This window comes from Chanos chanos, chromosome 1 (genome assembly GCF_902362185.1).
Source record: "Chanos chanos chromosome 1, fChaCha1.1, whole genome shotgun sequence".
In the NCBI taxonomy this organism is placed as follows: domain Eukaryota; kingdom Metazoa; phylum Chordata; class Actinopteri; order Gonorynchiformes; family Chanidae; genus Chanos; species Chanos chanos.
The window spans coordinates 49,906,294-49,928,426 of NC_044495.1; the positions used below are offsets into that span (position 1 = coordinate 49,906,294).

General features: G+C 39.3%; 2 protein-coding genes across 3 annotated transcripts; one reads left to right on the forward strand and one right to left on the reverse strand.

The window, feature by feature from the left end:
- Window positions 1-225: 225 nt before the first annotated feature.
- On the forward strand, window positions 226-8,133 carry rgs7bpa (regulator of G protein signaling 7 binding protein a). Of its 2 annotated transcripts, XM_030788328.1 has the most exons (7): window positions 226-363; window positions 1,258-1,424; window positions 5,289-5,294; window positions 5,902-6,032; window positions 6,457-6,601; window positions 7,078-7,148; window positions 8,042-8,133. In XM_030788328.1, exons 1-7 carry the CDS (start codon window positions 226-228, stop codon window positions 8,131-8,133), a joined length of 750 nt encoding a protein of 249 aa, XP_030644188.1. The 2 variants fall into 2 exon arrangements, with proteins under 2 accessions (XP_030644188.1, XP_030644196.1); XM_030788336.1 differs by lacking the exon at window positions 5,289-5,294.
- A 2,251-nt stretch (window positions 8,134-10,384) lies between these two features.
- Window positions 10,385-22,133, reverse strand: c7a (complement component 7a). The gene is made up of 18 exons (XM_030764922.1): window positions 22,128-22,133; window positions 21,799-21,860; window positions 19,498-19,573; window positions 18,936-19,077; window positions 18,624-18,771; window positions 18,207-18,345; window positions 17,521-17,664; window positions 16,921-17,164; window positions 16,217-16,333; window positions 15,866-16,032; window positions 14,625-14,856; window positions 14,052-14,226; window positions 13,453-13,540; window positions 12,901-13,033; window positions 12,268-12,459; window positions 11,590-11,680; window positions 11,109-11,293; window positions 10,385-10,593 (listed from the first exon to the last, which is right to left on the reverse strand). The coding sequence occupies exons 1-18, from the start codon at window positions 22,131-22,133 to the stop codon at window positions 10,385-10,387; spliced, it is 2,550 nt and encodes an 849-aa protein (XP_030620782.1).

The following is a 22,133-nucleotide window of genomic DNA, read 5'->3' on the forward strand; positions in this document are numbered from 1 at the left end:
CGTGGCAATGCAGAGAGGATTTGCGAGCGCTCATCCTCCACTCCTGTGCGTAAACGGCAACCAGCGAAAAGACCCGCTTTAACATTTAATCAGCTACATACCCCCTCATCTCTTTAGCGTCAGATAGAGGAAGATATCAAAAAGCGAATGCAAAACAGTTGGGGGGTATAGGATTAGCAGTAGGCTATTTTACATCAGAGCAGCTTTATCACTTGATGTGTATGCATGAGTTCTGCACCGAATGGGCGCAAAAACCGCCCCAGAACAGCCGGGACCATTTTTCAAATAGGCAAGCCTCCTTCCAGAGAGTCGGAGCGCAGAGAGAGCGCCGAAGCTCAGCGTGCAGTAGCCGACTGCAGAATGGTAGGTATGCCAGCATCGTTCAACGAGGCACAATGGGCTTACTTGCGCTCACATCTTTTGTTCTACAATTTTGTGCTGATGTAATATTCTACATCTCTAAACTTGTTCGTGAGGTTGCGTCGTAAACTACTATTGACAAATATATTGTCGCAGGAAAATCTTAGCTTCATGCTTCTTTTGAGCTCTCTGTGACCCGTCCTGGTCGTTACTCTGGTAATTGCACCCCAGGTATTTACACCCTCCTCGTTTTCTGGAACGATTTTCAATCGGCGTAAATGTCGCTCTTTGGGGCAGAATCAGTGCGGATGCTTGTTTGCCGAAGAGTCTCTTCAGGTTTTCCCGCATACTGTGTGCAACACTGAATTTATAACAGCAGGTTTTCTCTTGTTTATTCGCTTCGTCCCTGCAATGAGCCTGAGGCTTTATTTTATGCAAGTACCGAGAAAAAATCAACCCGTCTGACTCATGTACTCCCACTTCACTCAATTAATTTTGAAATGCAACGGAAAGTGTCTGTGTGTTTACATAGGGTACATTCTCCCAAAGAATATTTGTGTGTGTTTGATTTTAAGCACCTTTTTTTCTGCCGCAGAGTCAATTCGTTACTCTTCTTTTCGCATGAATCGTTTAGTCCATCCCATTGCCTGAGGCATAAAATATTTATCGATGTCGTTAGTAGGCTATCTTAAGAATACATCGTATATCTTGTGGGTGTTTTCTATTTTGTCCTCTCATATTGAGTTGCCGAAGTAGCTTATATCGACATCAGCAAGGTGAAGAAGAACAATACTAGTTGTAATAATACCACTAATGACTAATAATACCAATAATAACAATAATAATGTTTGGAAATTCTTTATTTGCTGTACACTTTCCTCTCACCTCTCCCACCAGGTTGTTCAGGAGTTCAATACTCTCGTGGCCCTCTATCGGGAGTTGGTCATATCTATCGGTGAGATATCTGTCGACTGCCCTTCGCTACGCGCGGAGATGCACAAGACGCGCACGAGAGGCTGTGAGATGGCGCGAGCAGCACACCAGAACCTGTCTGCGATTTCGGGGTAAAGAACCACTTATACCTGGTTAAAAGAAGCTTGTCATTTTGTCATTATTCTCAGTAGGAAAATGAAACTGTACATTGGTCCAGACTCTTTTTAAAACGAATGCTATAGACCGAATCATTGAACGATTTACACCAGCCTTTCCGATTTTTAACGAAAATCGTCCATCTTCCGTTGAATACAGAACTAATCAGTGCTGTCCTTGTAAACAGGGAGATTTAAATGACAGTCGTGTGCCTTTTGTATTAGTGTAATTTGAATTTGGTGCGTGAAATAAATAAAAAAAGAATATACTGATGAGCGGTTTCACTTACGATTCACATTTATGTGTGATGTAAAGGCCAGGGAGAAAAGTTAGTAGTAGTAGTTTTAGAAGTAATAGAAGTAGTAGCAGAAGTAGGCTACTAGTGGTAGTAGTAGCAGTAGTAGTAGTACTATTTAGACCTTGTGATTTTTGTGGACAGAACCCACTGGAGTGTTACCTGCCCAGATTTGGGATGAGGTTGGAAAGTAGGGCAATTGGCAGTGACGTCATTTGTCTTCTTTTCAAACCTCAGATAGCTCTGTCCTTAGAATTATCTGCTGTCTTTGTGAGTGCTATCTTATTTGCTTGTCTATCCCCATAGCTGCTGTGTTTTCATATCCTTTCCCTCAAGGGACCTTAACCTCCTTTGGGAGGGTTTATCTAAGGTCATCTGCTAGTGAGGATGATACAAAGCAATGGTTTTGAAATTTACAAAAATATTGTTGAGTTTAAGATCTGTCATAATATGTATCTGTCATGTTTAACAGGCTGTTTAAAAGTGTTTTGAAACCTTATGTCTGGTTACAGCTGCCCTCGTGGCAGATTTTACCTGTTGGTTTTGCTGTTTGTTGTTCTAACCCATGCAAGAGAAAAATCCCTCATATATATAAAGAATATTGTCAGGGACCTCAGACCCAACAGTACTGGAAGCATTGTTTTTCGATTTTTCAAACAATATTCAAAACAAAAAAAGGCTTGCAACCTAAAAGTTGTATAAACAGCCCATACAGATAGAGCCATGCTCAATTCATATCAGAGAACAGTTCTCTCACATCTTGGGATCTAATTTAGGCCCAAAACTATATTTTAGACAATTGATGCCTGCACATCTTTCAGTCAGAGAAGAGATACCTTTCAAACAATGTTTATATTCTCTCCTCTCAGACATCCCTATTTCGTCTTAAAAGTGCATTTAAAAAGAAAAAAAAAAAAAAAATTATATATATATATATATATATATATATATATATATATATATATATATATAATTTTCGATGTTTGGTCACCTCACACCAGATATTGGCAAAATGAATGGCTGTCTTAATCTTTCTTAATTTTTTTTAATTCCTCTTTAATCGAGATCATAGCTGACATGACAGATAACTGTGAAATAAGTAGTTTTCTCATGTCTTTAAAAATCCTCTCCCATGATTCAGAGGGAAAATTAAGGACCGCGTTAGTTAGTTTGCGTTAGCTGTTGAACTCAAGGTAAAATAAATTCTGCTTCAAATTAAATAAATGTAATGAAGAATCGTAATATGATGCTTCTGAGTATTTTATATTAACACATACTTTTTATATTCTGTTGTACGTATTGTCATACTTTGACAGTAAAATGATTCACTTTTAATGCTAAAATAGATCCTATTTTAAATAAACTTCAATTGGTGTTTTTGTAATCATTCATTAGTCATTGTCTGTGGCTGCTTTTGACTTTTGCTGTTAAAATACATGACTCACAACTGTAAAGCTTTAATCAGACACAATGCAATGTATAATGGGCTAACAAGAGATGGGATTCCACAAATATGTGATTTATCCTCTGTTTATACAATATGTTTCTGAGGTCAATATTTTCATACAAACAAATAATGAGTATAAATAGACACATCAGCTTCATTATGATTAATTATCTGTTTGACTTGTCAAAAATCATGTCAAATCATGTCAAATAACTCTTACTTTTGACACTAGTAAGAATTCACAGGACACCAAAAGATGGGTTTTTTTTTTGCTTTTCCATCTCAAGGTTAATTCCAGTGAGCATTGGAACACTAGATAAAAAAGCTGAAGATACGAATGCTAAAACCAACAGTGCTTTGAAATACACAGTTGCATACATATACATGTATACAGCAGAACAGGTCTGACCATTCAGTTATAGAGCTTTACTCACCCCTGCCCTCACTTATATTGTAATAAGCTTCAGTTAAGTTAATTGATGTACAGTTAGCAACATTACAACAACAATAACATTTTTTGGCCACCTTGCAATGTTTCAGTCAGCTTGTTCTGCCACAGTGAATTAATGTTATATTCACTGCTAACACACCTGGTACAGCCTGGTGTCACTTTCTAAAGCACATTTTTGTTTTGAACCTTTTATCCTTTGTCTCATGCCTTTTAGTTCATGGGCAAATGACCAGGACTCAAAATACCAATACAATATGATTTGTTAAAATATTATTTTATTATTATACAAAGGGGATATTTGAATCAAAGGAAGATGGAGGTTTATGGGGTTTTTTCTAAATATTTGGCTATTTGATTCTTAAATTGCTATTTGAATTGCTGTTTCCATTAGATTCCATACACCATATTTTGAGCATCGTTGAATCAAACTTGTCTATACAGTGAGCTCCATTTTATGCTTTCATCCTGCATTCTCAGTCTCTTCCTCGAGGCGTCTAAGTCCAGCACATTTTCAATGTAGTCAGACACTGTCGCACTTGATTCAGTTTTATCAAGGGCTTGATAATTTGTCAGTTTAGAGTCAGGTGTTCGTATGTCGGGCAAGAACAGAAGTGCCCATGACATGGTGGCCTCAAGGTGAGAACTTAAAGCTCTGCTCAAGTCCATCCATGACAGCGGCCTGTAACATGATAGTGCTGACGATACCCGTTTTGAGCCAAAACACAATAAAACATACCCGGATACAAACTTCATATGATTACACTCGACTCCCCATCATCCACTCCCTTCTCAGCCAGATCTTCCTTCCTCTTGTTTCCTCATCCACCTTAAAAGGCTTCTGAATTATCAGCTGTCCGTGTGGCTTTTTACATGGAGGCTCCAGATTGTCTCTTTCATTTTTATCTTTTAAAATCAGAGCCTGAATGAGATAGCCTGATGCGTGTGTCAATGCAGTGACACATTTAAATGTCTAATGGTGACGGAGGTGACAAAACTGTTCATCTAGCTGATGCATTTGGCTGTAGCAATGCCATTTGTGTCTGTAACAAGCGTCTAATAACCCATTTACTGTGAACGATGAATAGGCAAACAATGAGAGGGTTTTTTTTTTGTTGTTTTTTTTAAATTTAAGGCTTTTTTGGGTGGCTTACTGAAAAATGGATCACATTCGGGTACTGAACTACTCAACTGAGAATGAGTTGAGTTTTATGTTTGTAATTTGTGAATTTGCAATTTGAAAGCTGATACTGACAGTTCAGAAGGATGTTAGTTAATTTTTGGTCATCTGTGGGTAATCTTATTTTTTTTTCTTGTATGTCTTCTGTAAAGAGTCAGCTGTTTATGTGTAGTATACCACCTTGACATGTCTGTCTGCAGAATAAGATATGGAATGTTGCTCATAAATGAAAAGAAGCGTAATCATTTTAAGGAACACTTGATTGATTGATTGATTGATTGATTGGTGGACCTGAACAAAAGTGATGGACAAGACCACAAAAATGAACAATTACCCCTACACATTTTTGCATACCCATATTTTACTGGCAAAAAAAAAAAAACATATTTGAATGGATTATCTTCAAACAAGAGTCAGCTCAGACGACAGCAGCGACAGTAAATGCTAAATTTGAGTTGATTATGTTCAGTGCTGGGTTTTGCTCTATCTGTCAGTTTCTGAGAAACGGAGGGAAAAAAAAAACCCCCTCTGCTCTGCTTGTCCTGCAGCATGCTGTCTGGGGCCTCCGGAGCTGCATTTGTGTCGGATTCAGAGGGACCACAGAGCAACCCTGACCAAAGATGTTTTTTGCCTCTAATCTGATGTGATTTAGACCATAGTTCAAACAGTGTTTTTTTCTTCCTGCCATTAGCTCCCATTGTGTGGCGCTGATTAGCGCTGAATTCTGTTTTTCTTCCTCAGGTGTCTCACACCCTCACCCCCCCAAACCCGTCAAAACAACTGGACCAGCAGACATAAAAGTCATGTACATGTATTTTTTTTTGGACCTCTCCTTTTGACAGAGTTCAATGGTATCAGCTAATACTGTTTGGGAACAGACTGAAAACTAGACTTGGTTAGAAATGTTGTCAGGTCTGCATTTTCAGTAATGAGTTCTTTGTGAACTACTGGCATCAGGGCTTTTGAGTTTAGCCCTAACATGCTTTAACACAGACATGCTCCTTTCTTACCTCTCTCTCTCCCTTTCTTTCTTTCTTTCTTTCTTTCTTTCTTTCTTTCTTTCTTTCTTTCTTTCTCTCCAGCCCAGAGGATGGAGAGATTCACCCTGAGATCTGCAGACTCTTTATCCAGCTTCAGTGCTGTCTTGAAATGTACCTCACTGAGATGCTTAAGTCTGTGTGTCTACTGGGATCACTGCAGCTCCACAGGAAAGGTACGGTAAACAAAGAGAGAGAAAAACCAGTCCAGGAGATATCTTGGAACAGTAAGTCAGAAACACTTCGGGATTGCTTCCAGAATTAGGTTCTCCAAAAACTCCCTTTTGCAACAGAGCGGATCCCCAATGGATGGATGCAAGACAAAAACAGAGACTTTGAGAACATATTTGGTCATTACCCACCTGCTGTGTGGATTCCCAAAGAAGTAGCAGTAGTAATGAATGGAGACGCAAGAACACATAACCTGAATTTGAATAAGGTCCCATACACAGATAGCCGATAGTTTTTTGAATGCTCCAAATACACTGCCGCATCAGTATATTTTGTAAGTTTCTAGAGTGTGTCTTCGGTTGTCTAGTTTGTAAGATCTTCAGGAAGTCAGGCTTCACATTGTTGGTGCTGCGTCCGGGTGTGTTACAGGAAAGGACACCTCAGGACCAGCCAGGATCGAGAGCAAAATGGACGAAAGCTCAGACATCCCCATCCTTGAGGACACGTCCTCTTCTCCGATGGACTACCCTCAGTCCTACCTCCTGGTTTCCACGGACATCGACAACATAGAGAGGTGATTGGAAAACATCTTGGGCTGAATGTTTTTTTTTTTTTTTTTTTGGAAAGATTTTGAGGGAGTGGCTCAGGCTTAAGATCCTAATCTTTAAAGTTCTTTACTTTCTTCAACCATGATCTTTATCAGACCAGATAAGTGAGAACATTAGAATGATGACTATGTATAGACGGCAATCAGGTGATGTAGGTCTTTGATTAACTTTGACCCATCTAGTCCTTCTGGATCTTCAGGGGCAAAGGATAGGGAGTGAGGGAGATCAAGGTGAAAGCACGAGGACCTGACTGAACATGCAAAGGCTTCAAATCGATAATTCGTTCATGTTTGATGAATGGTATCTCATTGTAGACCTGCGCCTCTGTAAACTTTTGTCTTTGAGCATTCAGGGAGACAGCAGCCAAACACAGACAAGTAATGGTAACCGGAATATTGCTGCTATTTCACGCACCGTTTTTATTTTTTTTAATCTTTCTCAGGGACATGAGGGAGATGAAGAACTTACTAAGTAAACTCAGGGAGACGATGCCTTTACCACTGAAGAACCAAGGTACAGTAAGCCAGTTACGTTAAGTACATTTGTGATTGCTAACTGTTGCTTTCTTTTGATAAAGTGTTGGTAAAGGTGAGAGACTCAAGGGCATCCTTTTGAAAACATTATTTTCATCTGAAGCTTTACAGTATGAGAATAAATATCATTATTTGGATGTTTTCCATACACAGTTGTAACACTGAGATAAGGCTCTGTTCTTATTTTTTTCTTATATTTTATCTCTTAATGTTAGCCTGAGACGCGTAGGAGTTGATTTATCCAAGATTGTCACATTTTAATGGGATTACTTTACGTACAGTAACAAATTCTAATGTAATGATAGGTTGTTTTTTTTCATGAATGTGTAAAATCCTGACACTGATCGAGTTTGCGTTTTTGTATGTTTCAATCAGAATGAAAGGAGGACAAGGTACTGGCTATTGTTTTGATAATCCTTGTAAATATTCATGGCCCGCTGTGTAGGAGTTAAACAATATGTTTTGAACGACAGTGCCTACACTGATGATTTATACCATAACACAACACACTCGTGCACCTTAACACATTTGAAACCTGTTTTAGGTGTCCTCATACTGACAAGCGTTTTAAGCAGTTCTGTGGCTTTTAAGTATTCGTTATCAGATAGAATATTTTCAGCCAGAGTCACTTATTTCCAGCCTAGGGAATTCAACGGACAAGATATTTTCTTTCTAGCAAAGCGTAAACACACCTAATTCAACTTGACCACTAATGCCTTGATCAGCTGGTTCCTTCGCCTTAGAGCCAGACAAGAATCAAAACATGCTGTCAAGTAGGAGAAGCTGCTCTAAGCTATTCTGAAATATCTGACTTGAGCATGTTTTTGTTTGTTTGTTTGTTGTTGTTGTTGTTTTTTTGTTTATTTTGCACAGATGACAGCAGTTTGCTGAACCTGACACCATATCCCTTGGTGAGACAGAGGAAGAGGCGTTTCTTTGGGCTCTGTTGTCTTGTGTCAAGTTAAAGAGCCTTTCCTCTCCTGCGAATTCAAGCCGCAAAAGGACTCCATTTCCCACAAGTCCTCGATATGTGTGATGTGACAGTATTACTGCCATTTTCAGAACAATGTTTTCATTTTTCGTTTTTGTCTTTTTTTGTTTTTTGGGTATGGGCTGTCCGAAATTTCTTACTTGTTGATACTTGTAATGTGAACACAGTAGTCCTTATGCATATAGACATGTTGATATACAATTAAGACATCTGACATCAAAAAAAAGTTTTCTAAAAGAATGTAAGCTTCTTCTTTATGCTGGCAAAACACATTTTGGTTAAGACAGATAGAACCTACTGTCTTCACTCATTTCCATGAGCTTTGTGCTTAGGGTTCAACTGCAGGAGTGCTTTTTTTAACTGTGCCATGTTGGGAAAGTGCTTTGGCCGAGATAGATAAGGTACAAAACAAACTCTTAAGTAAGTACAGAACGCCACAGAGGTTAACATATTGTATTTATAGACGCACACAGCACAGCTTTCTAACATTTCTTTCCATCTGAGTCCTAGTCAGCACCGTGTAAGAATGTGGGATGTTTCTTGTCTTATTTTGCTATTTCACAATACCTTTATTTAGTCTTCCACATACCGAAAACCTGTACCTAATTTGTTTTTCAGCCTCTAGAAATATATAATACCTGAAAAAGCCTTTGTACATAAAATATATCTATTAAATTGAAATATTAGAGTTGTACATATAAATATATATATATACATATATATATATTCACATGATGCAAACCTAGTGCTCGGGATTCTTTTTTAAACTGTGAATTCTTTTACGGGGTTTGGCAGAAGACAGGTGGCATCTCTCTCCATCTGGCACAGTCATGGCCAGATTGGAGACACATAGCATGGGTCTTGCCTATTAAAATTAGTCCTAAATGTGTGAAGCATGGTGCAGCAGAATCTGTAGTGGAAACTAAAAGCTCACTGTCACTGTACATTGATAATAAACACACTCTCTCTCCCTCTCTCTTTTTCAAAAAAAAAAAATATGGATGTTCTTTACATTTTAACATTGCTACATTACCAAATCCTTAAAGTGCAGCTGGAAGAAGAGTGTATTTTCTGAAGGTCAAGACAGATTTGGAAAATTCCTACGTGGAAATGAAGTGTATGCAAACGTGCAACACAAGTGTAACATAATATAAATACTTGCTTGCAACAGGTGCAAACAATGCCATTCAGCTTCTCCTAATTCTTCTTGCACGGACATATATATACGACATGGGGACAGCTGAAAGATAGTTATAGTTATGGAATAGAAATATACCACAAGAGGTCACTGTGTCACCCACAACGTGAGCTGAAACACATAACCTCACCAAAGTACATATGAATACTCCTTGACACAGTGTGTATCTAAATAAAACTTAATTTATGATAGACTATGCAGCGGTAATATAGAGACAGTGAGATACCAGGATGGATGTAAGATATTAATAGACGACCTCTGTATTTTTCAGGTTTTAATCTGAGAACGCCAGGTGAGATCAGACTCGTACTGTCATACAAAACGACAGCTGTCTGCCCAATTTTTAAATTGAAAAATGATCACTTCCACTATCATTTCTTTTCTTTTTTTTTTTTTTTTTGGGCTGAATATCAATATTCATAATTACAAATGCCTGGACATTTAAAGGAAGATCATAAATATGGATAGTTCATTTCTAATGCATTAGCTCTAATTTTCAGCAGTCGGTAATGGAGCTTGTACAGAGGGACAAACAGAGCAGTTAGCTTAATGACTTGGCCCTGTCACCGAGCTGCTGGCTGGGACCCTGCTGGTTGTCAGGAGTTTTGGCAGCGCTTTGAGAGAGAGAGAGCTGCCTTATTAAAAGGGGGGTGAATATGCCCAAGCAGGAGATGGAAATGAGGACAAAAAAAAATGCAACGCCATTGGTTCGCTCAACTTTACCGTTACACAGACTTTTTTTCTCCAGGTTTGGGGGAGAGGCTTGAGAAGGTGAACAGAAATTGGTTGAAATTATGCTCTAATAAACTGATTTAGATTTGCACCTAAAATGACGCAATATGAATGTTGGCAAAATAATCACTAGGAAGGTTGGATTTACCAAGGTAAATATATTTAGTTGTGTATTTGAATGTTTTTTCAGTTTATGGGATTACACATGGAGTTTATACATACAGTGACTAATACACAGATTATAAAGAGACAGATTATGGACAACAAATTAAAAAAGGAAGAAAAAAAAAAAAAATCATGGCCCTGGTGTTAACGTAGGCTCTGATTGGCAGCGCTGGAGGCTGATGATCTGGACCTGTTTTCCCTTGCACCTCCACAGTCCCGCCTCACATTCTGTCAGTGTCAGCGCCTCGGAGCCACCATCTAGACGCGCGCACACCTGGATCCACGGGCCCAGACTCGAGCACTCCTCAGGCGTCTTACAGCGACACTTGCCAGTTTGTTCTGCAAACACATTTTTTTTTTGTATTGCAATGTTAGAACCGTTCAGAGTCACAAAAGTCATTCAGGTTTCTGGTATAGATTTGAAATTCAGGTCACATAAATATTCACTGAGATTGATGGATGAAATGTGATCGGTGTCCACCGTCATTAGTGAAATGAACTAAATCATGTGAGCACATTCTCAGCCGTAAAAGTTCATATGATTATAGCATTAGTGTTATCTGTCCCAAAATTCTGGGTAAAACATGCTTTGTCAACCCAAACTTGAAAAGTCCCGTAACTGTCATGTCATGCTGGTAAGTGGGAGTCATTTTAGCGTTGCCAATATTGGCACACTGAGTTCCATTGTGTTATCTGAAGTCCGAAATGAACCGAGTAGAAAATTAATTGAGCCCTGTCCTGAGGACAAAACGAGTTTCATTTCATTTAATGATCTCAGATACTATTAATCAGCATCTCATTAAAAGGATGTGAATTCTATAATCGGTCTGTTCGGCTCGGTGCGGAATCCTCACCATCGCAGCTCTCCCAAAGCTGACAGTCGGGACAGGAATTATCCGAGGATGTCGACAGTTTGCAGGCGCCGTCCTCAGCCAAACTGTACTTCTGCCCCAAACACCACAGAGCATGGACCTTACACGCGGTCAAGCGGTCTGTGCGCCTGGTCCTCTCGCTGGTCGCACAAACCTCTAGAGATGGCCTACCAATTTACACCAAAAGACATTCTCACTTTAAAACGCATACACGTATACATTAAAAAAAAAAAAGACATTTTTTTTTTTTTTCCAAAAAGGGCTTTTCTAACATACGACACGCTCAAAATGAGGTCAGATCCATTAGATCCATCACACTGATCCATCTGCATGAATACTATGGAACTTTAATTGAAAAGGCTTGATGAATGAACATATGAACAATCTGATAGAAGGGAACGGGGTATTAAAAGGCATGGAGTGAAAAGACTGTGCTGAGTGTTGAGAAAATGGTTGATCATACTTGCATTCATACGGCACTTTGCACACACATTTGTCCTTTGCCTTTTTTTCCCATGGCTGACACAGTACTTCATCTGGAATTTTTGTGGGCGCTGGATAAAAGGAAAGAGGACAACATGTAATCGTGTCAGGAAGATGAAGGAAAACTGGATGCACGTGCAAGTCACTCAGGTTTTATGAAACAGACGGGTTCTAACAATGGACACAGGAACAGATGAGCAGGGGCAACAGGATTTGAACAGGACAGCATGAATGCACCTAGAATTAATCACAGATCAAATTAACTTAATAGCGATGCTCAGTTTGCTGAGTACAAAGTCAAAACCTTGCAAAGAACAGAACAAACTAAGGGGTATTCATACACAAAAGCAAACAAAGTAAATGAGCAGAAACCAGGTATAACAAATGATGGAATAATTGACAGTTAGTGGACTGAGAACTCAAGAGTACTGAATGGCCGAACTGGAGGGAGAGGGAGCAATTACATGTCACCAGTATAGGCATATCCATCATTTGGTTGTAATTATAATCTAGTTGAAAGTCATATTTAACTTGTGTATTTGTTGCTAAAAAAAAAAAGAAATTCAGAGAGGACTAAGACAAAAATGAAAACTAAAAATAAAGCTTAACAAAATTGCAAACCCAAGCAGAATTCCCTATTGTATTTTGAGAATATTACCTGGACCTTGGCATGTTACGTCCTTTGGGTTTGGTATCCAGAACAGGCTGGAGCTGCACTGGATCTCCGCTGGTCCCACAAGAGCTCCACCAGCAGGGCACGACAGCTGGACTGTCTCTCCAATTATGTAGTTTGACTTCAAGGGGCTGCCTGCGATTCCGTCAGGAAGAAGAGGAGTCCAGCACATAGTGCCTGTCAGAGCAGAGGGGGAAAGAAAAAAAATGATTCACATCTGGACTGACTGGTGGATAAATGTTTTCTTCCCTGGACAGCAAATGAAAATGACACATGAAGTCTAATAAAGCGAACATCAAGCGATCGGATCACGGGCTTTCCTTAATTCTGTTCAACAGGAACAGGCTGTAACAGAGGTGCACACTGAGGGTCACTAAACATATTTATGTTAGGCGCTATTAACTGACAGAGTTCAAAGTCATAATTCACATATTTATATGAATGTATTCTAAAAGACAAGTATCTTCCAGGGTTTTCTTTGCAGTAAAGGTCTCTGTGAATATCAGTATGAGAGTGATAAACTACTCTCTCACTAGGTTGCTGGGATGTCATGGTCACATTATGGAATACATAGATGGAATATGATTAATGATAAAGACTAAACAGAAGGATACTAACTGCGGCATTCCATCGCATGTCTCTCCCACTTTTGATCCTCAGTACATTCAGCAATGGGGTCGCCAAGGAGATGGTATCCCTCAATACAGGTGTATTCTATTTTACTGCCCACGATATAGACATCTCTGGGTTGCTTGGATTTACAGACACAGATAACAAAAACATGGTCATGTTGTGTCAAGTCAATACATCTAGACATGCCATATACAAACAGATCAGTTACCAAACAACAGGTTTTTTTTTTACATGTATTTGACAGATTCTTCGACACAAAAATTTCTATTATATACATATGTATAATTAACAATATCTATATGATTTTACTTTGGAGTAAATGCAGTTCCCCTGGCATGCAGTTCCCCTGGCATTTTTTTCATACTGGCCTCATTGACATTGAACTGCAGTGTTGAAATCCTGACAGTGTTTTAAAATCTCTGTTCTTTCATATTTGTATTGTATCATAGTTGCTCAACACAGAGACTGCACGGTGAAAACAAGAGCATAAAATAATTCATGACGCAGCTGATTGGAGGATGTTTGTACTTTGTTTACCAGAACAAACCCATTAACCAAGGAGGGAGGCGTTCCACAAGTTTTCCTTGGCATCAAAGACGAATCAAAACAGTGAGGCTCCATCTCACTGGAAACGAAATGAACATAATTCAACCATAATTTATATCACAGAGAATAAATACATTCATACATCTCTACATTAGATCAAAGTAATGCAAGAGGCTCCTGTGTAGGTATCCTGAACCCACAAAAGGAACTACATATTATTGCATGTGCACGTGCTGTTTGCTTTTCCAATTGAGTTTCCATTGTCAGAAAACATACATGAAGAATTGGACTGGGTAAACATCCTTCAGAACTGACCCTGCATATTATATAATATTATTTTATATTATATTATATTATATTAGTGGAAAAGAGGTGATTTCCTGTGGGGTTTCCTGGCTTTTTTTTTTTTTTTTATGAGAGAGGTATATCATATATTTGATTATACTAGTACTCAACTAATCCTCATGAAGAATTTGAATTACAGACATGGTGACATGATTCAGCTAAGACACCGTACATGTTGAACCATTGTACCTTTTTGTTGTTAGTATGGGCAAACATCAAATTGACCAGTCTTTAAGAACTCTCACCGCAAGTAGTTCAGATCCTCTTCACCATCACAGGGGGAAGTCTCCACAGGCTCTCCGTTGCAGTACTTTCCTCCCCCTGAAGGAGTGGGACGACTACATGTCCGAGTTCTCCTCTTCCTGCCTCCAGAGCAGCCGCTCCAGGCTGACCAGCAAGTCCAGCCCCCATGGATGAGTCCTGAGGGACAAATGACAAACAGTTTCACCGCAATGACAGTGAGTCAGCAGTCTTCAGCTGGAAGCAGACAGTTTTAGCTTTTAGAGTGTCCGTAACAAAAAAAAACTTCCAGTAATTGATATTGGTATAAGAGTTTTTGTTTGATTGTTTCAGATAGGTGAAAATATTAAAGCTTCATTTTAAACACAGCAGTGCATATTATAAAACGACTTTAACTGAAAGCAAATCTTACACAGCAACTTATTGGACGTGGGACACATTTTTAAGACACATGTTCTTTTCCTTTTATTTATTCTTTTACTTTGATCATTGCTAAATGCTTTAGTTTATATGGCACTCTCCTCTGTGGAAAAGCATTTCAAGAGCAAACGCGTATTTTAAAAAATGAACTTGCGCACCGGGCAGCTGATCCACCTCTTTGCCTATTTGGCAACCGGGTCCCTCAGTTCCTGGCTTACACACGCATGTACACACGTCATTATCCCCCATCTCAGGCTCTCCGTTGTTCTGGCAAGCTTGACAGTGACAAGGGTGTTTCTCCATCAAATAGGTCTCAGTGGCGCGCTTGAGGTGGTATTTCTTAATGCCAGCACACGACACTTCCTTCACCAGCTCATACAGGGGCCTCAGCTTTTCCCAACGGACAGAAAAAGTTGAAGTTAGCCAGTGTTAGCAGCAGCATGTGACCGTTATTGAGCCTAGTTCTTTTTAAGTAGGGTTATACATTTCAGAATTCATTCAATGCTTTTGACAGGGAACTGAGAATGAAATTAAACAGCTAAATCGGGATATTAAAATAAATAAAATACATTGCCTGGCCAAAAAAACACACTAATATTTCATTGGACCGCCTTTAGCTTTGACTACGGCGCACATTCGCCGTGGCATTGTGTCGATAACCTTATGCTGCGTCACAACATTTATTTCCGCCAAGAGCTGCATTAATTTTTGGCCGAGATCTTGACGACGGGAGAGTCGAACCATTCCGTAAAGTCTTCCCCAGCACATCCCAAAGACTTTCAGTGGGGTTAAGGTCAGGACTCTGTGGTTGCCAATTCACACGTGAAAATGATTCCTCATCCTCTTTGAACCACTCTTTCACAATTTGAGCCCGATGAATTATGGCATTGTCGTTGTGGAATATGCCCGTGCCATCGGGCAAGGAAAAATCCATTGATGGGATAACCTGGTCATTCAGTATACTCAGGTACTCAGCTGAGTTCATTTTGTTGCCACGTAACGTTGCTAGGCCTAGACCATACCAAGTGAAGCAACCCCAGATCATAACACTGCCTCCATAGGCTCCATATCCAAATGGCGATATATATATATATATAATTTTTTTTTTTTTTTGGCCGGGCAGTGTATGTGGTTGCAGTTGTTCTCTTGAACTAAAATGTTAATTAGCACAGCAGTTAAAGTAATTTATAAATCTAAATCTACATTAATCTGGTCATTTGCTTGTACTTCCAAGTAAAGGGGGGGGGGGGCTGACATTAACATGTTTATTTATTCATTTAATTTAACTTGATATAATAACTTGACACTGAAATAATCTAATATTCAATTTACAATATTTATATACTTAAATTAATGGCTTAGAGGTTTGAGGGGGAAAAAAATCCAAGATTGATCTAACCTTCTGTTTAATGACCACTGGCGCTTCCTTTACCGAACCAGCCCAATCGGAAAATTTGTTGGTGTTCTCGTGTGCTGTCTCCAGTTTTATCGCTTCAAGGGCAGCAATGCGTCCCAAATATCCACCAGTTGCTTTAGCCTGAATCAGGTCTTTTATATTTTTGTGTCCTGTTTAGTTGATGTTATTAAAAGGGGGTAAGGGATAGGGGTAGGGGGTGGGGGGGTGGGGGACACACACACAATACAAGTTCATAAAAAATTTGTACAATGCAGTTTGAACAGTATAATTCAAAGCTGTAAAAAGAAAGAAATTTTGCTGGAGGAGCATCTCGTTGAAGAACATGTTCCTTACCAAAAGCGCTGCGAAACGCATTGTTATAGTCTCTGCATTTTGTTGTGGTTTTCTTAAAGAAGAAAAAGATTGTGTGTGTACGTGTGACACACTCCTTGAAGTCCTCTCTCTGAGAGACTTTGTTCATACAGAGGAAAAAGACAAAAAAAAGAGACAGATTTAGGTCATACAAGTCATTTTAAGACATATGTAAAATGCTCTGTGAACTTGCTGAGTGAACTTCACTATGCCCAGCATCCTTGGATCTGCAGCTCTATGACTCGCCCTTGTAAGTGATCGACATTGGCATATGTGATCCGGGAAACATAACGCCGACATAAGAGCTTGCTAAGAGCTAAATCTCTGCATTACATCACAACAGAAAAGTGTCTAAGCTCACTGGACTTCAAGTGAGCCTCCTACAAACTGGTGGCTAATAGCAGTATTCAGTTCTTTAAAAGTGAGCATTAACTGCTTTAGTGCTAGATGTTCTGTGGGCTTATTCTATGTATAGTTGTTATATTTTGTTGCAGACATAGATCTCAGTTGTTAACTCTTAAGGGCAAAGAAACTCCAGGATCTAACATGAAAACTGCTGCATAAAGGCATACAGCATTCCATATGCATATTAATTATAATGAGATCATTCATGGTCATAATCTGGATGTGTTCCACCCAATGACAGGATGTTTAGAGAGTAACAACAGGTAGCAGTGGTGACGTACGCTCCTTTTCCATGATGTCTGTATCAATGTTTAGTAGAGCCCGGAACTTTCCGCCTAGTGTGCCACTTGACGGGAAATGGGTGCCGAACCTCTCGAGCACTTTCCGGTAGGCCGCATAGTCATAGACTACAGGCAAGGTGGAGAGAGCTCTCCAAAACTCTTCAGATAGGGGGAGGTACTCTGGAGGTCTGTTCTGGAACTGCGCCACCTCAATGTCACTCTTAATCACTATTAAATGGTTACCCTGGCAAAGAGGTCATCAAACATCAAACAAATCAATGTCCAGAGCCGTACATTAAATATAAATACGTAAATAAAAAAGAAACACACATGACTGAATATGATGTGATTAAATGCTAAATGCTGAAAATGTGGTCTTTGTAAAAACACTTTATTTGAATCCAATTCTACACGCTGCGTTGACACTGTTTATGGAATCGAATTCCCCTAAAGTCTTTTAGGGCTTTAGATGGGAAGGCTGACAAACATGTTCTAAAGGAATGGAATCATGGAAGAATATTTTAAAATACACTGCTCTTGAAATATTTCAAATTTCAGCATAAAGGCAAGAAACACTCTTCATAGTAGCATAATGGCTACCTTGACTGTTGCCAGTGCATCTTTAAAGTCGTAGTTACGGTATCCTTTAGTTGTGCCCGTTGTCTGTTCCCGTTCTTGAATTTGCTTCACGTAAGACCATGTGCTCTTGAAGAATTCATCTGAGAAATCACTCTCTGCTTTCACCTAGAAAACATGAAACAATGCTTAAAAGCGCATGTTAGAATTATGTTTTTCAGTCCTTGTAACAGGCATAAACACTACTTTTTTTATTGCCTTTTGAAAAGGTTTAGCCTTAAATAATACAATCTATTATACATATTGTGGTAGAAAGCCCTGTTGCCCTCAAGCACTTAGTGCAGGTTTGTAATATTCATGGCTGTTTTCAGATCATTCCTGTGAAAAGTGTCTTTTCGTTTTAGTTGATCAAATCCTTTAGACTCCATTTTAATAACTCAGTCATGACTACTTTTAAGTTTCTCTACACACTCACTCAATAGGCAATTTGTAGGGGAATGAGGGGGGATGCCATTCCCCTTGTTACCAAAATGACCAAAATGCATCTCCCGTGTTAATCTGCCATCCCCCTATATACTCTACAGAGTAGTGTCAGTCATCTCCCCTGTTGACCATTGGGCCATCCCACCCTGTTAATAAATGACAAATTGCCTACTGCACTCACTCATTCAAGATTTCTCAAGTCAATAAGAATCTAACAACAGGCTCACCTGAAAGGAATACTGAAGAACACTCTGGGGCAGCCTGTAAAACTTCCGGTGGTCTCCACTGAACACCTTATTGCATAGTCCCCCAAAGCTCTTAGTGTTTATCACGCTGCCTTTCCTCTGACCTTTAACAACGTCAAACCTGACAGGGATGGACAGTCATCAGGCACATAACAGAGGAGCAATCATCAGTGTTCTGATAGCAGAGCACAGATTTATGACTGTAGCATGTGTGTGTAAGAGAGAGAGAGAGAGAGAGAGAGACTGATGAATTACAACATGTCATATGTATGTGGAACTGAGCGTGAGCTTGGCTTGGCACATGCATGCACACACACACACGCACATGCACACACACATGCATGCATGTGTGTGTGTGAGTGTATGTGTGAAGGCGTAAAGAAAAGGAAAACATTTTACCCTAAACCAGTAACCTCAATAAGGGGTGGAGGCTTGTGTAGGTCACACACAGTCTTGGAATCTTCCTCTTTACAGTTATGCTCATCTAAATTATCCTCCTCACAGTCTGAGTCTCCATTACAGACCAGAGCTTTACTGATACAGGTCCCTTCAGAGAGAGACAAAATGAAGGTGAAAACAAGTGTGTACTAACAAAGTAACTGCGAGTTAATATTGCTCTCTTCGAAATTATTTTATTATTATTTGTCAATGCACCTGTATAGACACTCATGCAGTAATAGTTCCTTTGACATAGAGTTTGAGGGAATTTACCTGATTGGCAGCGAAATCTGTTTCCACAGCCCTGCTCTAAGGGGCAGCCTTGGGCAGTCTCACAGGGTTGGGTCTGAACTGAGCCTCCACTACAGGGAGTACCACCAAACTGAGGGTAAACCACAATGGAACGCACCCGCGTCTGCAAGACCACCAAACAGCGCCCCCCTTTTCTGTTAGTCAGACTCAATGCTACCAGACAGTAGGAATAGGACTGGCTAACAAGGAGCTTAAGTGAGAGGTCAATAGATTTACAGTGTTTAACTCATCAGCCTTTCTCATTTCTCTGATAATTTTAATATTTTTAATTTACACGGATATGCAGTGTCAGCAAAAAATCCTCAAAACCCTGAAGAACAGGATGAGAAGCACTAGCTCTAGGGCAAATGAGCAAAACGGATGGTGAGTGAACAGGTCTAGTCTGAGTTCGACAAGATTAGGACTTTAATCAAACTGCAGACATGAATCAATCAAGCCAAGGTCAACTCTGAGACCCCTGAGCGGTGGCCTAGAGACTGTGTGTCAAAAGTTTGGCCGTGTTATTGGTTGTACATGATCTCACCTGAGTTTTTGTGCACCCGTCACATGGTGACCACTCTCCATAAGGTCCCCACTGACAGTTCACTGGACTCACACATCTAAGGGAACAGAACTGCACGTTACATTACATTTATACGTTTTACAGATGCTTCTATCTAAATCGACTTCCAACACAAAACTAAGCAAATAACCATTGAGGAGCTGATTGTAGCATAAGTCCCACTGCTAGGTTCATTATCAGGCCAGATACACATGCAAGTGAGTTAAAGGAAAATAAGAGAGTGAGGTATGAGTGATATAAACTACCAAGTATACATCACTAGTTACCAAGTAGTGCATTAAAGGATTGATTCGTCAGGGTAGCAGGTAGAGGTCCAGTACAGAAGGGTGATTTTGCATATCTAAACACTGAGTTCATGAATATGCATATCAGTATTCAGATTTTTAGTGATGTAGGAAAACAACATTCACAGTTGTAACCATGTGGCAGATCCTTAGTAATCATGAGTATCTGTGTTGTTATGATTAGTGGGCTAATGTAGGAAACAACTAATAAAAAGGACACATGTTCTGAAATGACTTAAGATACATAGCTTATTTTAAAGAAAAGGAAACAAACTGAGAGTCCTGGGCAGTGGACAAAATGTAATACTGTCTAACAAGTCGTCGTCTTTTTTTTTTTTTTGACGAGAACTAAGCCTTAACGCACAGCTCTTGTTCTCACATAATGGTGGATCTGGTAATGTATGAGCATTCATTGAGTACTCTTTGGATCCAGTTGTTACTCTGCATGGTATGGCAAAGAAATATGATGTCACTTTAATTGTGCACGATTTTTGTATCTCACGGTACAACAGGGGTTGCACAGAGTACTCAAGCAGTGACATCAGTTCTGGAGTTTCTACAATAACATCGTGAACTCGTTCATCGCGTGACGTTAGATCTCACGCGCACTCAGTTTCCAGTTAGAGCCTTTGATAAACAAGACGAAGGATAGCGACACTAGTAAAGGGTATATCAATTGTTTGTTTGCTTTGTTGTTGTATTTTATTGTGCAAATTTTCTTTCGCAACTGTCGTTGTGATGAAATAAACGTGCAACAATAGTGAGTTGTGGACGGATTTCTCAAGGATGGCTCTAACATCGAGTCATATAGGCTACTACACCAACGTTGTTAATGTTGTTAAAACAGATGCAAACAAATATGACTAATTTCATTTTTAAGTCGTTTAGGCTTACGAATGATGAGCAGGTTTCAACGAATTTACAAAAAAACAGCCGCTGTATCTCAACACAATAAGAACACTTAGGCGATACGTCCACACTGAACCGGGTAAATCTGAGAACGCAGATATTATGTAAACAAAAAAAAAAAGAAAAAAAAAAGACGTTGTTGACTGAACTTTCTATCTTGGGCTAATTTGAAATGTTGGTAACAATAACGTAAAAATATCGTCGTTATCATGCATACTTCAATTGCGTAAGGTAGGACCAAGTGTTATCTTTATATCATTAATGCTTTGCTCTATATGTGCCCCCCCTTCCGAGTTTTTCAGGAGAGGAGTACTCGAGTTGTGCAATGGTGCACTCTTGCAACCCCTACAGTACAAACATGGTTTTCTCAAGATAATCACAAGTTCCAAGACAATACTGCTCCCAAACACACAGTTTAATCAGAATCAAAACCAGAATCACTTAATTGCCAAGTATGGCATGCATACAAAGAATTTGTTTTGGCTCGTGATGAAGTAATAGACAACAACCAGCCAACCAGCATTGAAAAATGTTACACATAACAACGGCTTGACATTGGTGGAAGAGTCGTATTAGTGGTATAATTTGGTGTGATACATGGGAATGGGTCAGGTTCTGCTCCAGAAAATTCATTTAAATACATTCCTACTCAATTTAGCAAGATTGTAGAGTTCTACTGACAACTTAATGAAACAATCAGTTTCACCAAAGGGCAGAGGGTGGTCCGGGGGCAGATTTGTTCCAGTAATTAAACCACTGTCTAACCAGAAACAGTTCATAATTTGTAGAGATAAATATTCCAAGATGGACTGAAGTTGTTCTGAAGGCAAAGAGTGCAGGACACTTTATTCATATACTGGTTTGATTTTCCATTACTTTGCCTGCTGGCTGTACGTTGCTATTGGCATTGTTACATAGCTAATTCTCAGGTTGGGGATTAGACCTGTTTAAAAAAGGCAAAAGCCATACAAAAACAAATGTTCCTCTACAGTGACCCATGCATAAGTACTAGGGATAAATTATGTCAATGACACATACAATATGACAAATTCACTGTTGTTCCACTTACTGGGTCTGGGGTATGAAGGACAGCATCCATAACAGAGATAATGGAGCAATTATGAGCAAGTCCTAAAGAGAGAAGAGCCAAAAACACCTCTGGTACTCCATAGAATTAATTAAGATACCAGGAAGAATGTCTTTGGATTTCATCAAAGCAATACAGGCCATATTCATGGTTAAGACATTGCATGATGCAAAGTAATAATCATAGAAAAAATGCATTGGTTTTCATTGAGGCTACACTGTACAGTAGTCAGGCAAGAAACTAAACTTTTTTTTCTTGAACTGTAAGAACTGCAGATTGAAAACTTGAGAAGTCCACTGGAAAACACTTACCTTCAT